This window comes from Seriola aureovittata, chromosome 4 (genome assembly GCF_021018895.1).
Source record: "Seriola aureovittata isolate HTS-2021-v1 ecotype China chromosome 4, ASM2101889v1, whole genome shotgun sequence".
In the NCBI taxonomy this organism is placed as follows: domain Eukaryota; kingdom Metazoa; phylum Chordata; class Actinopteri; order Carangiformes; family Carangidae; genus Seriola; species Seriola aureovittata.
Genome location: NC_079367.1, coordinates 15,816,117 through 15,830,307, shown reverse-complemented (window position 1 = coordinate 15,830,307; position 14,191 = coordinate 15,816,117). Strand labels below are relative to the sequence as shown.

At 40.1% G+C, this 14,191-nt stretch overlaps 1 protein-coding gene across 5 annotated transcripts in view; it reads left to right on the top strand.

Annotated features, from left to right (window-relative positions):
• grik4 (glutamate receptor, ionotropic, kainate 4) overlaps positions 1–14,191 on the top strand; it is a 278,338-nt gene that overhangs the window by 163,298 nt on the left and 100,849 nt on the right. For all 5 annotated transcript variants that reach the window (XM_056374837.1, XM_056374835.1, XM_056374836.1 and 2 more), the window contains one exon: positions 1,320–1,417. In XM_056374837.1, coding sequence (XP_056230812.1) covers positions 1,320–1,417 — 98 coding nt within the window. The remainder of the gene's footprint in view (positions 1–1,319; positions 1,418–14,191) is intronic.

Below are 14,191 nucleotides of genomic sequence, written 5' to 3'. Positions count from 1 at the left end.
GCGCAAATGGACACCATGACACCAACGCCAATGTCCAGGGGGCAAAGTTCTGACAAAGAGTTTATATACCTATTCTTTTTCTCACACACACACACACACACACACACACACACACACACACACACACACACACACACACACACACACACACACACAATGCTTCTTATGCAGAAAGGGGGCAAATGAAAGTGTTACAGGGGCCAGGAGCATGTTGGCTGACAGTCAAATCATTCAGCTTTATAATTTGATGAATCCGTGCAGGCAGGTGCAACTGTGTGTGTGTGTGTGTGTGTGTGTGTGTGTGTGTGTGTGTGTGTGTGTGTGTGTGTGTGTGTGTGTGTGGAGGTGCGTGTTTCTGTACAGTGTCCGTGTGTTCATGTCTCACAACCCCCATGGGGGACTAAGGGATTACTTATTAATCATTCGATTCACTGCCTTTGGATTCGCTGCGCGGGTCAGAAAACGTTTCCCCTTTGCCTCTTCCACATGTAGCTGATTAATGCCCTGCATTTGCCCCAATAATAATAATAATAATGATGCTTGTGTCTTCCTCACATCGTTGACTGTAGAGGTTTAATTAGAGGCAAAGGATTAATAAAATTACAAGAAATGGCATTCTGTTTTTCAGTATGGTAGATTAAAGCATATGGCCCGTGTCCATGGGAGAAGAGTAAAACTCACATTCTCTAAAATGTTTCAGTCTAAAGATTTGTTTTCATCCCCAAAGGTAAAGCCTTTAAATCAGTCCTTGTAAATGTAGAAAGTGGAAAACAAGATGAGATGTGTGTGTCACTTTTGGGGATATTATTGCATTCATGTGCAAATGTTCAAATGCCAGATTTTATGTTTTAAGCCTCTAGATATCACTGCCTGTCACTTTTTCTGGCTCTCTGCCTTTCTCACTGTCTGTCTGCTATTTGAGTATCAGCTTCTCACGCAAACTATGAAACTCTCATGGGATTTTTTTTTTTTTTTTTGTACGTATGTATGTACATCACGTTCTGCATATTAAACGTCGACAAATGCATTCGGCCTTGCACAATTCACCAGCACGCGTAGGTTCAGGTTCCCTTGGGACAGTAGAAGCGCTGGCTCAGGTTGCTATCTGTTTAGAGGTTGAGATAGTCAGCATGTGCATCCATTAACATCTGACTGAGGGGGGCCTTTTTTACATGCCTTGCCTCAGATTCTTAAAGAAATCCTGTACTTTACTTTTTTGGATAGCACCAACTGACTTGCTTTGTCTCTCCTCCTCTCCATTCCCTCCTCCCCCCTTAATCCTTATTTTCCCCTCCACCCCCCTCTTTGTGTTCTCTCAGTGTGCCAGATCATGTCTAAAGGGGTTGTGGCGGTCCTCGGCCCCTCTGCCAGCCCGGCCTCCAACTCCATCATCAGCAATATCTGTGGTGAGAAGGAGGTGAGTTTATGCACCCAAATGGCCCATGGCTGCGGGCCCATGTCAGGCAGCCTCTTCATAGTCCCACCACAAATACAGAGTTTGGAGCAATGATGCCCATTAGCGGCTGTGTGGCTTTTGTGGGAGATTGAGGGGGAATGAAATCTAACTTGTTAGTGAAAATGATGAAATACCTCAACAGTGTCATAACTCTCCATTCTAGTCCCACTCCAATCAAAGCTCCGCTGGACATTTTATTTCCTCCTTTCCCCTCATTATCTCGGAGCCGTTTGGCCCGCTGAGGCTTTCTAGCCACTGTTTCGACATTTTTATTGAAACAAACACAAACAAACAAAAGTTTTGTTGTTTTGCCCCAAATTGTGTGTGTTGAGAACAACCAGCGCCTTCCATTTCTACGGTACATGTGGTGTTTGACATCAGGATATTTACTTCGGAGATGATATGACGGATGATAGTATCATTGATATTATTTTTGATAAAACAAGTCAACAGCCATATTTTCTTTTCTGAACAGTGAAGAAAAACATGTTTTTCACAATTTAAACATGACTGAGTGGATTTAGGGCTTTAGAGCTTGACTGCATGCAAACCAGCCCCAGTTGGATGCTAATTGGCTTGTCTGAACTCTGACACGGTGTGTTTTGCTGTCTGATGTCAAGACACGGAGCGCCTTTGAATTATACAAAACCATAAACTAGATCAAAATCAATTATAAATAAGAAAAGAAACATATATTCCCAGATTTGATGTGTGATGGCTTTACTGCCACACTTTGTTGCATTTACTGAATTTGATACTGTTTTGTTTTATTCTATTTGTAGAAAACTGTTTAGATTATTACTAGTGTCTATATTATCTACTGTATGCTCACTACAGATTTTAAAAATTAAATGTCAGCTTTCTTCCACTTCATCAGTCACTTGTGTGTTCTGGTGTGCTCCCCGCCATAATTGGATTTGGTCCACAGAGAAGCCGCCTTTTTAACTGCATGAATTTGATCAGCATGACTATTAAAAGACATCCCATTACCATCCCTTTCTCTATAATGTCCACTGGTTCACTACAGCCTGTCTTTCTAATGAGACATCAGTCTGTTATAGTGTGAGACAGACCAGGACTCCCTGCTGTTAAAAATCTCTGGTGGCATTGACTGGCTGGGCGGACTGCTTTGAGAAACTGACTGTGATAATACCACTGTATGAATATTAAAGACCCCATAAAGTGAAAAGTGCCATTTTTGAGCTGTTAACTGATACATACAATATAGTCATAAAATACTCCCAGGAGTTGATACTAGCCCAAATCATTCACAGATCCCCCACACTTTCCCAAATTTAATCTCTACTTGTCCCCTCTTATTGTAATTGTGTATGTGCAGCGCAATAATCATGACCATGATACTTTTAAGCTCTGCCAAATTGCAATGTTTGACACAGAAAGTAGGATTTATAGAATCTGCTGTCATGATATTGAAATAATCTTTTTCCTTTCCTCCTTTAGCACTTGATTTTAAGCAGAAGTTTCCATCAGGTCTTGGTACTGTTACACTTCACAACTAATAATTCAGTACAACTACGGTAGTATTGGATTATTCCATTGTCAGGGAAAAATATGCAGTGTGTTCCCACATATGACAGCTTTCACAGAAACATTTTGATATGCATGTCCAATTAAATACTACATCCATATATCACCCTTGGTGATTCTGTTCTCCCAGCCGCAATAGGTGAACTTGATAGAGCTGTGCAACTCTACATCTGTACTTATTCTTTGGTTCTAATCCATGTTCTGTTAAAGAGTGAATTTAGCCTTTTTTCAGTATTTACTTAAGGAAACGTGCTGACAGCATACTGGATTACTCATGAATGTGTAAGTAGCATTTTACTGTTTGTTAGCATTGTGGAATAGAGGTTTAAAGAGGTTTAAAATGGAAATATTAAAGTAAGTAAAGTGATAGTACCTCAAATTTGTACTACACACATACAAATGAACAGCTCTCATAAAAATCCATTAAACCTTTTAAATATACTAAGCACATTTTACAAGTATAAATTATTTCATATGGTTCTCATCTTAACATCAAGAACTTTATTTTTGAGTCTGTGGTGTTGAAGAGAGCATGTAGTGATTTTTGCTTTGTAGATCTGCAGCCTATATATATAAAAAGATGGTTTCTGTAGCTGCCTTGAAAATGTATAATCACATTATTAGAAGCAGTTTTGTGTCCACCCCCAGTGCAGGATGAGTCATGAAAAATATTCAGTCAGTTTACAAGACGAGATGAGGGATTTTGATATAAAAATGCACACCAAAGCATTTTTGGACACATAGTTGAAATGACAATAGACAACAGATTAATAAACCCGGGGGGAAACCTATTTCCTTGGGAATACTTTGATCCTCTTATCCCATTCTGTGTTATATGAAATGCATAAATAACTATTTTAAGGTTGTCTAACAATGAAGCCCATTGGCTCTCATTTGTGGTCATCACAACGCTGCTGCTGGTTTTTATTTTAGTCATAAAATCAAAGACGACTCCATGCCTCGAGTGCACATCTGGAAAACCGAAAAAGCAGCAATCCTAGCAGTTTGGTTCCTGAGGGTCAGGGTTAAAAACAATGGTGTTAACTCAGTGGTTCCTCCCCGGATTCTAGCAAGACCCAAGAGTGTGCAGAGTTTTTATTCCAATCAAACACTACGCCAGCGGATATCACTGATTAGGTCTCATGGCTTGAGGTGTGCAAATCAGCAAAGTCAGCTGCTGCAGTGTGTGTGTGTGTGTGTGTGTGTGTGTGTGTGTGTGTGTGTGCGTGCGTGCGTGCGTGCGTGCGTGCGTGTGTGTGTTTTGTGTGTCTAGCAGAGAAGGTCACATTACTCATGTCATGATCACTCTGAAGGGGATGACAGGCTAATGGACTTCATCAGCACAGCCTTATATCAGTGGTGGGGTGTTGTAACTAACCCATTACCCACAATAAGGTACAGGAGATACTGTGATACAGCATGTAAAGCATGTACAGCAGCGAATAACTAAGGACTATGGAGGAAAACATGCCCTTGAATGATAAAGTATTTTCATTCATTCCTTATGAAGTGATTTTACTTCAAAGGTCAGTGACCTTTGGCAAAATATGTTGGGTTATTTAGGGTTATTTACTTTACCAATTGTTGACATCTCAGATTCTGATAAGATTAAGAACAAAGAAAACCTCTGCAATTATTACCATACAGAAGAGGACCATGAACAGGACTAAAGAACTTTTTCAGTTCTGAGCACTTTAAAGGTCTGTCACGGTGCAAAATTTTACAGTAAGAAAATGCTTCCCTGCTGAGTCAGAAGGTTGATATATTATATATATATATAGCTATATTATTATACCAAGATGGTTAAGTTATTCTTAATGAGATGAGCAGCACAAATCTTGCAGTATTTTATCCTTTAGGAAATGTAAACCTTTATTCTAGCTGCACTTGGCAGCCAAATAGTCTGCAGCGCACCTTTGAGGACTGCTCAGTAGGTATGGGTAGATTGGCTGGTGGATGCAAGCAGGTGGTCATGCCTAATATTACCTTTTCACTCAAACATCCCACCATCTGCCCCCCAAAAAGCCTTCACATGATTAGAAGATTTATGAGCAAAACGGTTTTTTGCATTTATGCATTTTTTTTATAAAGAAACCACAGATACATATCTTTCTTCACTATATATGACCAAAGTGGGTCTTTTATGAGATGACCCACAATAGCAAATGACAGTTAAGCATAAACAAATCAAAGCTGCAATGCATGGGTCATTTTATCAATAATTTATCAATTGTGATAAATAAACTGTAATAAAAGTCAATTGAAAATGTACTGTATATAATAATTGTCACATCCTTAACTAATATCAGCAGGTGATGTTTGTCTGTGACACTCAGCCTCTAAAAGGTGAGAGCAGGTCACCCTGATCCATGCACACACACACACACACACACACACACACACACACAACACACACACACACACACACACACACACACACACACACACGACTCTGACCACCTAATCCCTCATTGTGATGGTAAGGACACAGATGCTGGCGATCCAGCAGCTGGTTGCCTGGGACACTGGCAGCAATATTGTGGCTGACAGACCCCACAAGGTGATCAGCACATCATCTACTCATCTCTATCAATCACTCCCCGGGTTCCACTGCTGCTGCCGCGGCAACTTCCACTGGGCCAACAGAGGAGTGGAATTGAGCCCATCTGGGTTTCGCACTAATAGTGACTTATAGAAAAACAGCTACTGCAGAGGGGCTGACTGTGTTCATCATGTTGGTAGTTTGTTTCCATCTTAGGCAGCGTGCAAAGCAAACCTTGGGGTCAGGATTTAGAGGAAGGGCAGATTAATATCAACTAATGGGAAACATTAACTGGGGTTTTGGATAAGAGGCTCCTGCTGCTTTACAGGTGCTTATCTGCTGGCTGCTGCAGCCAGCCAGAATAGGTGGAGCATGCAATGCAGTATTCTTGTTGTTGCTTTGTTCCCTGTGAATCTCAAGGATAACAAATCTGATTCTTATTTAAAAGTGGTGACTTAGATATGAAATAATAGACTCAAGGACTTTTTATTTCCCATTCAGATTTGCACCAAGCCCCATTTACATTCCCCATGTTGCACTGTTATTTTCATACAGACTTTGGACTAAGGTCATTTTGCTATTAGCCACAGGAAGCTTTCAAACTAAATTGAATAAATGTTAGTGATTAAATTTTTAGGTGGCAAATAGTCTGTCAAAAAAAAGTTTTTTTTATCCCACTGCTCTGTCACCTTCAGCTCAGTTTAAATGTTCTTACTGCCTTTTTTTTTTTTTAACCCAAACATCCTCTCCTCTACCATAAGCGATGCAATGTGCAATATCCCTGTGTCTGCTCAAGAGGGGAAACATATTCCTCTATGATTCAAACATGTGTCAGAAGTAGTCATGAATATTAATGTCCAGTCCGATGTCCAGGGGTTGCTTTGGGCTTGCAAAACCATCTGGTTGTCGAAGTATAGAGGGATTACACCACTTCATTTAGGTTGGGTGTTGCTCAGGTTGGATTTAGAGGTGAACCTGAGGTCCGCTGGGCAAACAAAGAGCACACAGGATTGAAGTTTGGGGTCACTGGTATAGCTCAAGCCCTGAAGATAGGTAATAATGACAGAGTTGTGCTTTCAAACACACTCAGACACATACACAAGAACATTTGCAAACACAATTCTGAGTCACTGTTATACAACCACCCAGAAAAAGCTTTAAATAATCTGGAAATTGCTTGCAACTTGAGTGTCATTTATTCGCAGATGCTCAAGTACTAGCTTATTTTTCAGGTTCTCTGTGTCTTTCTCTCACCCTCTCTCTGTCAGAGACGCTCTCTCATCTCATTTTCTGCCTCTTTCTCTGCTGTCTCATGTGATACAGTGCTTTGCTGAACCGTGAGCACTGGAGTTGAGGTAATTCTGAAAAACTCATTCAGTCCCAGTAAAAATGAATCCTTCCTTCCTTTTCCTTTCTAAGTTTAATTCCAAGATAGTTTGGAGTCAAACATATTTCTCAAGATTACGTTATTAGTAGTCAAATGAACTGTAAGATTCCTGCACATGGCCAGACAGGAGCAATTGTTTAACAGGACCACAGACAAAGTGAACAGACAAAGCTCAGGCACAGTTCATTGCTCATGAATGGATGTTGAACGAATTTGAAAATTTGTCCACTTTCTCGGAGAGAAAGGTTTTGCAGGTCTAGTGCTTCATTTGTGTCATTGTGGAGCTTCCATAAGAAATTCACTCACTTAATAGTTGCCATAGTTCTGAGTGCATGTTCGTTCATTTGTCCGTTCACATGTTCAGATACTCATCCTGCTGTGTTGTGTTCAGTGTGTGCAAGGCTGTCCAAACTGATTTAAATGGGTGAGTTGTCCAGCAGCTCAGTGCTGCACAAGGTGTGGAATTGCTTTTTGTGACATGATAAGCCAGCTAGCCAACCCAGCAAATCCTCTCTGGCCCGAGACCGTTTATACGGTAGCTATGCTCACATTAGACCGTCTCCCTGCCAGACGCTGCGCCACAGTTGGTCATAGCAAAGCCAGCACACCACATCTCCTGTTTTTGTACAGCCAACCTCTAGTCAGCTTTGCTCTCACACATGTCGACACCAGTATCATCCAAAAATTGTAATACTCACAGGGATGGGGTTTATTTCTACCTTAATGACCATGGTTTGCTCTTATTGTGATAACCGTTTAGATTGTAGAAAAACCCTGCGTGGTCTGATTGAGTAAACAAATTTGCACCAGTGTCAAGATCGCAAGAATAAGATAATAGTGATGGTCGCAATTTTCTTTAAATAAAACCCGTATTCATAATTGCTGCATCTATAAATTGTGATGAAAATGATTAACTAATAAATGACTGTCAGTGGATAAATCCTTTGATTTTTAGATATGTTGATAGTCATTAGTTACAAATTTCACACACACTGTTACACATCGCTGCATAATATATTTTGTGTCTTTTAATCATAGCAAAGATTGTGTTTAAAGTTTAATCATCTTTAGAGCTGCTTTGATCTGTTGGAGGCGATGCAATCCCCAACAGTAAGAGATAAAGTGAGTGTGTTTCAAATAACCAGAATTATCCTTTAACACTTCCTGGTGCTCTGTTGACAAGTGTGAAGCCAACATCTGGTTGCATGGATGAGCAGGACAATATTGTTAAACTGTGTAGTGCTTAAACAAAGTTCATCGTTGACCTTCACTCAAGGTCTTTCAGCTTTTTTAGAGTTTTTATGCATTTCAGTCTTCACTAGTAGATTTAGTTTGCTAAGTTGTCATCCCCAAGGTTTAAGGTCATTTAATAACAGAGTCCTTTCCCTGACAACTGTACGACTGTGAGATGTCATTTAAAGCTCAGGTAAAAGCTAGAAAGTAGACCTTTAATTACGTTTCCCGTGTAGTGCTGTTTCTGCAAATGTCTGTATTCATTTTGGCAAACAGAAGATTAAACACCATTTTCTCGCCTTTTGTGGTCATTTAAGGTCCAAGTAGAGTGCAGAGCAGAAGGTCCTGAGTGCACCAACTATATGGGCATCTTGAAGCGCACCGGTCATGTTGGTTCAGCAGCACAAATTGCAGGCTGAGTGAAGGTGAATATAGATCAAGGACTGTGGTGTTAGATAAATTAGCTCTTAGCCAGTCGTATCACTGGCCTGATTGCTGTGAAAACAGTTGTGCCACTCAGAGTAATACATGACAACAACAGCTCAACAGTTGGAAAGAGGCTTCTCCAGTAAATTATCTTGTTGTCTGGATGGTGTAGAGTGGCACAATCTGAGGGCGCAGCACCTTAAATCTGCAGCCAGAGGCAGATGGTATGGGTTTTATTATTATTATTTATAGATAATACAAAATGTTGATGAAGCTGTTCACATGAGCACAAATGCGAACATCATACCAGGAAATGTGAACATCATTTTCACTGTAATGCATTTCAGGAACAAAACATAAAATGGTTCTTTTGCTAAAAAGAAAGTTGGAAAGGAGGCGATGACACAATTAGCCGCCAACAGAATACCAAGTCACTGCCACTGATATCTGCAGCCTCCCATTTAAACAACAGAATACCAAGTCACAACGGAGAGTCGAATGTGTGGGATTACTTTGTCGCAGCCTGTGCCAATTATTATACCCTCTTAAACTCTTTTACTGGTTGAAGAGTGATTCGTTAAAATGATTTATTGATATTATAAACATTATGTTGCGCTGCCTCATTTGAGTGAAACTCTCTGTTGTTTCCTAAAATAAGTGTAGCACTGAAATACCACACAAACACAAATGGCAATTTTACAAGTTCAAGAAAATGCCAAAAAGTTGGAGTGCTGGTCTCTCTGGTCATTTTTGCTGCCATGAAAATGTTGCCCTTTACCTTTTCCCATTGCCACATTGTGTAGCTACACTACATAGGTAGGTAGCTTGTAGCATCAGATACTGCAAATTAACCTTTCTAGCTGTGCGGATAGATTTTTGTTGTTTTGATGGGGGAGTTGAGAATTCTTCCCACACTTCAACCAGACCTGCCCTTCTGCACACTTGTCTAGATGACAGTCAGAGCTCTGGTGTCTGTTGGCTGACTTGGTTAAGGTTTTAGGACTGCAAAAACCAGTAGTATTCCATGTACCACTGTCTGTGTTGAAGCGCTCCATTATAGTTCATAGTTAGCTTTGGTAAAGTGCCTCGGACAGCCCATGCCTGCCTGCGTGAGCCCCTCGAGCTTAGGTCTTGGTCTCTTTCTTTCAGATATTTCCTTTTTTATCTTGAAAACTTTGTCTGGAAAATAGATTCTGAAGCAAATCGGACACAATGTCAAATTCATCATTAGCTGCCATTCATCTCAGTTCCCAACAGTCGCAGGCTAGCTAGACAGCATTGTGTGCCCCACAGCGCCACGAAATACGTACACATGTTGGTTGATTATGATGACAACACCTTGGGGTCCCAACCATCACGAATCAGATATGTTCATTTTATTGTCAGTCTTTATTGTCAAGTACATTTTCTATAAACAGAGCCTGCAACCAAGGACACAGCAGGCCCCAGTGGCGCCGGCAGCCGTAATGCTGTACGCACTGGTGGTGTTGTGCCTTAACTAACTTAAAATAGTTATATATACACAAATCAATCTCTCTCTCTCTTGCTCGCTCACTCATTCAGTGGGTAGACATAAGTGCATGCGTCGGACTGGCGGTTCATGTGCGTATCATGAAATATAATTACTGTACTGTATGAAGAAGCACAGTCAGAGGCAAGCACATCTAGTTCCAGCTCCAAATAATGTGTTTACGGTTATGATAGTAACAAACCAAATTAATGCTTCTAAAACTAAATAATTTGTATCACATATAAATTATTTATACAGTAACATCATTATAGTAATTTCTAATATTTTATCATTTAAAAATACACCCCTCAAAAATGGAAGGGCCTTTAGAGGAGGCCCTGACAGACCACATCTGATCTTGACACAGATTCAGTGACACCTCTGTCTTTTGCTGCTTTGATTTACACTGTTCTCCTCTTAGTCATTGCCCCATTTCTCCTTTATTTTTCTTCTTTCCTTTCACCCAACCATAGTTTTAACCAATTTTCACCTCTCTGCCTTTCTGCCTTTGTCCCTCCTCTAATGTCTGCTATTACTGCCCTCACACAAGCCTCAGCTCCTGTCACTCTCTTGTCCTTATTCTCACCTTTTTCTTTTTTTTCTCTCTCCTGTCCTTTCTTGTTCCCTATTTTCTCATCTCACCTCTTCCACCTGTCTCTTTCCTGCCATTTCCCCTCTACCTCAGACATCATCTATAAATGACTACCTAGTCAAGATTCAACATTTTTCCAATACTAATTGAAAGAAGCTGAGGTAGTATTCAAAAGCCAGCTCCCTCTCTGTCTGCCTCCGCCTAATCACCCTCCATCAGTCTCTCCAATCTCTCAATCTCTCCATTCGCTGACTCTGTGTCTGAGTGCATGGCGGTATTAGTTCTGCTGTGTCGGTCTTGTTCTGCTCGGGGGGGTCAGTTTATGGTTCATCTCTCCACTGTAATTGGGCTTTAAAATCGCTATATGTAAAGTCAAAGGCTCTCCAGCCAAATGCAACGTTGTTTTGGCAGCAAGTGACACATTGTTGGTCACAACCAGTAATCAGATCTGATTAAGCGGAGCTGAGCTGTAATTTTCTCAGTGCAGCAGTATGACCAGCTGGGGGAAGAGCCACATCACTGCAATGTATGTAATATGAATTTGAAAAGTTTAGCCGCAACTTACTTATTCATCACAGCACAGGAACCACAAGATTTCTGCATTTAGAGACTACTTTTTCTTTCGCTGTATGTAATACAATATCACGTGTCATTCCACAGCTGAATGTAATATACATTCCAACATTCAGGTTTTCATCCATTCCTCTTGTTTTAGGCTCTCCATTCAACATTCGTTACCAACATTAGGATTTATTAGGATCTAATGAAAGAAATGATCAAACTTGTCCTCCAGAGTTTCTAAAAGGCACATCAAGAAATAGAATAAGAGGAATCCTACAAAGACTTTTTTTTTTCTTCAGATTCAATTGAAATTTTAGTTTTGTTTATTTGTGTCCGTCTGTCTGAGTCAGTGTGTCTCGGAAAGTCTAAGGAATTAAATCTTTGACTCAGGAGTGAAAGTAAAAAGGGTTTAATGGCAGGTGCTCAACTGAAGAAGTCTCAGAAGTAGAGCTGCATCATCCCTCACACATTTATTTCCCTTTTTGGGCTTCTAAAGAGCTTTACTGTTTCCCTCCAACTGCAGTTTAAGAAACTTCTAGTGCTGCATAGTGACAGATAGTCTATAGCTGTTCCATTTAGTGCAATTTCAGCATCATCCTATAGTGTTAGTGTATTTGATGATTTCATTTTGGTTATTATTCGAGTGCACCATCTGAGGAATAAATGTATTGGGTACATTGACTGTGTTGAGGATAGTGAACTGAAATGAGTTGCTAGCAGGTTGTGTGTTGGAATACCTTCTCCATAGCTTTCACAGGAAACCTGGCACTTTGCATTCGTTGTTAATATTGCCAGTTAAAAGAGGCGTCTTAGATTTGTATCTAGAATCCATCAAGTTCTGCCACCCGCTGGCTTGTTAGCAGCTCGTCTGCATTAATTTGACAGTAGGGAGGGTCAAGTTAGCCTCGCCATTACTGTACCTGTCTGAGATGCTTACTGTATTGCATCCTGTTGGATGCATTTTGCACAGCTATTGTCCTTTGCTATAAAGCACATGTGGTTGCTAGTTTATTAGCTAATGCAGTCTGATACAGCAGTCCTGCAGTAAATCCTCCTCCTTCAAGTTTCTGTTTCTGTTCTGATCTTCTTCAGTTTTTGTTGAAACTGGTTGGGAGAGTTTATTCTGGTTAGTTTCACCTGTATGTTCATTTAACTTTCCCTCACTGATATAAATGGCTTTGACAAAATAATAAAAACGCTGGATGTTGTGTCGTTAACGTTGTGTGAATCTTGTTTTCAGTAAGTACTATTTAATAAAGTTTATATTATTTTTACCGCTCAACTAATACTGGATTTTTGAGGCTGATGTTTGATATATTTGATATTTGATTCAAATTCTGGCAATGGTTTTGAGCTGATATGAGTCATTTTGATATGGATGCCTTAAATTTGTTTTTTGTTGACACAATGAAAACAAATTACTTGCTGTGTTATTTGGCGAATAAACTGTAATGGAGGCAGTGTTTCCAAACTTCCTCAAACTTACTTTATTTTTTCTGTGCTGCATTTAGTTGCAACTTACTTGCGGACATGTACATGGCTACACATATTCCAACATTATTGTAATAAGCTAATATTGGACAATTTACTGGTCGGGCTGTAATTATACGTATACGCATACACATAGAAAGCTAAATCTGAATCTCTGTATCTCATAGGGACTGTCATACACTAAGTGGCAACATTTATTGAACATGATTTACAGTAAATAATATAAATATATACAGTAAATGGTACATTTATCCAGTATTACGTATTGCTCACGCTACAGAAAGCACAGTCATTTAATTAGTAATTTCTTAATTCAATTGAAATGATGAATAATACATACTGACACCATAATTCATTTCTCTGAGGTTTGTCTGTGTGCAAACGACCGCACCAATCTGTAGGAAGATTCTCTTAAAGAACGGCGATGTTAAGCTGGATGTCACTCTCTGCAGGATTCCTCTGTGTAGTCTGCTTGCAAACAAAACGCAGGTGCTTCCTCTGTCTCTGCCTGATCATAATTAGAGGAGCACAGCTGTCGTCTGCACCTCTGCTGACCCTTTTCTCACAACACTATTGATCTGCCTTGTCAAGGCCTCACCAGCAGAACCGCCATGTGCATATCCAAATCCACTATCTTGTCATCAGGAAGAGCGGTCTCTTGATTTGATCACTGAGATGAAAGCCAGGAAAAACAGAGTGACTCCCAGGTGAGCAGCAAGCAAAATGGATTTCAATTAAGCTGATTGTTGTCATCAAGGCTGTGAAAAGGGACTCTGCTCCTTATTACAATGTTGTTTTTGTTTTGTCTTAGTCAGCTGTGTCAAGTCATGGTGCTTTTGTCTTGTGAGGAAGGAGCCGGTACTCAACCCAGCTGATACTGCTCAGCTTGCTGCCAGCTGCTCACTCAGTTGATGTACTGTCGTTATCACTCTGTGAACTGAAACTCACCAAGAACATTTGAGTCTTTTGTCTCTCCATCAACATGTTTGTGTTCTACTCAAAGGCCAGGTTCTCAAAGATTTGTTGGCCAACTGTTTGCCAATTTTTGTTGTGTAAAGTTGAGCCATGCTTTGTTTGGTGGTGTAAGTCAAACATTTGGCTAGATGCCCAGAACTGGATTAAGCCCACTGTTAGATTAGAAAAAACACTTTTCCAATCAAAGCTCCCCATAGAAAATTTTGGATTCAGCAATACAAACATGTTTTCCCATGCTTGATAATCACAGATAGATTTACAGTGGGCATTTAAGACTGTATTTACTGGTAAATGTTACTTCATTTTATCAGGTAGGAGAATTGAGAAAGCTCCCAAAATGAAATTAGTGGTTTCTTTTTTTATCCTCGCAGCTTACAATAATACCAACACAACTGGTCGCCAACAGGGGAGTTTAAAAGCATGTCTGTCTTTTTCACAAAGATATTTTCTCTGAAATAGGGCAGTGGAGT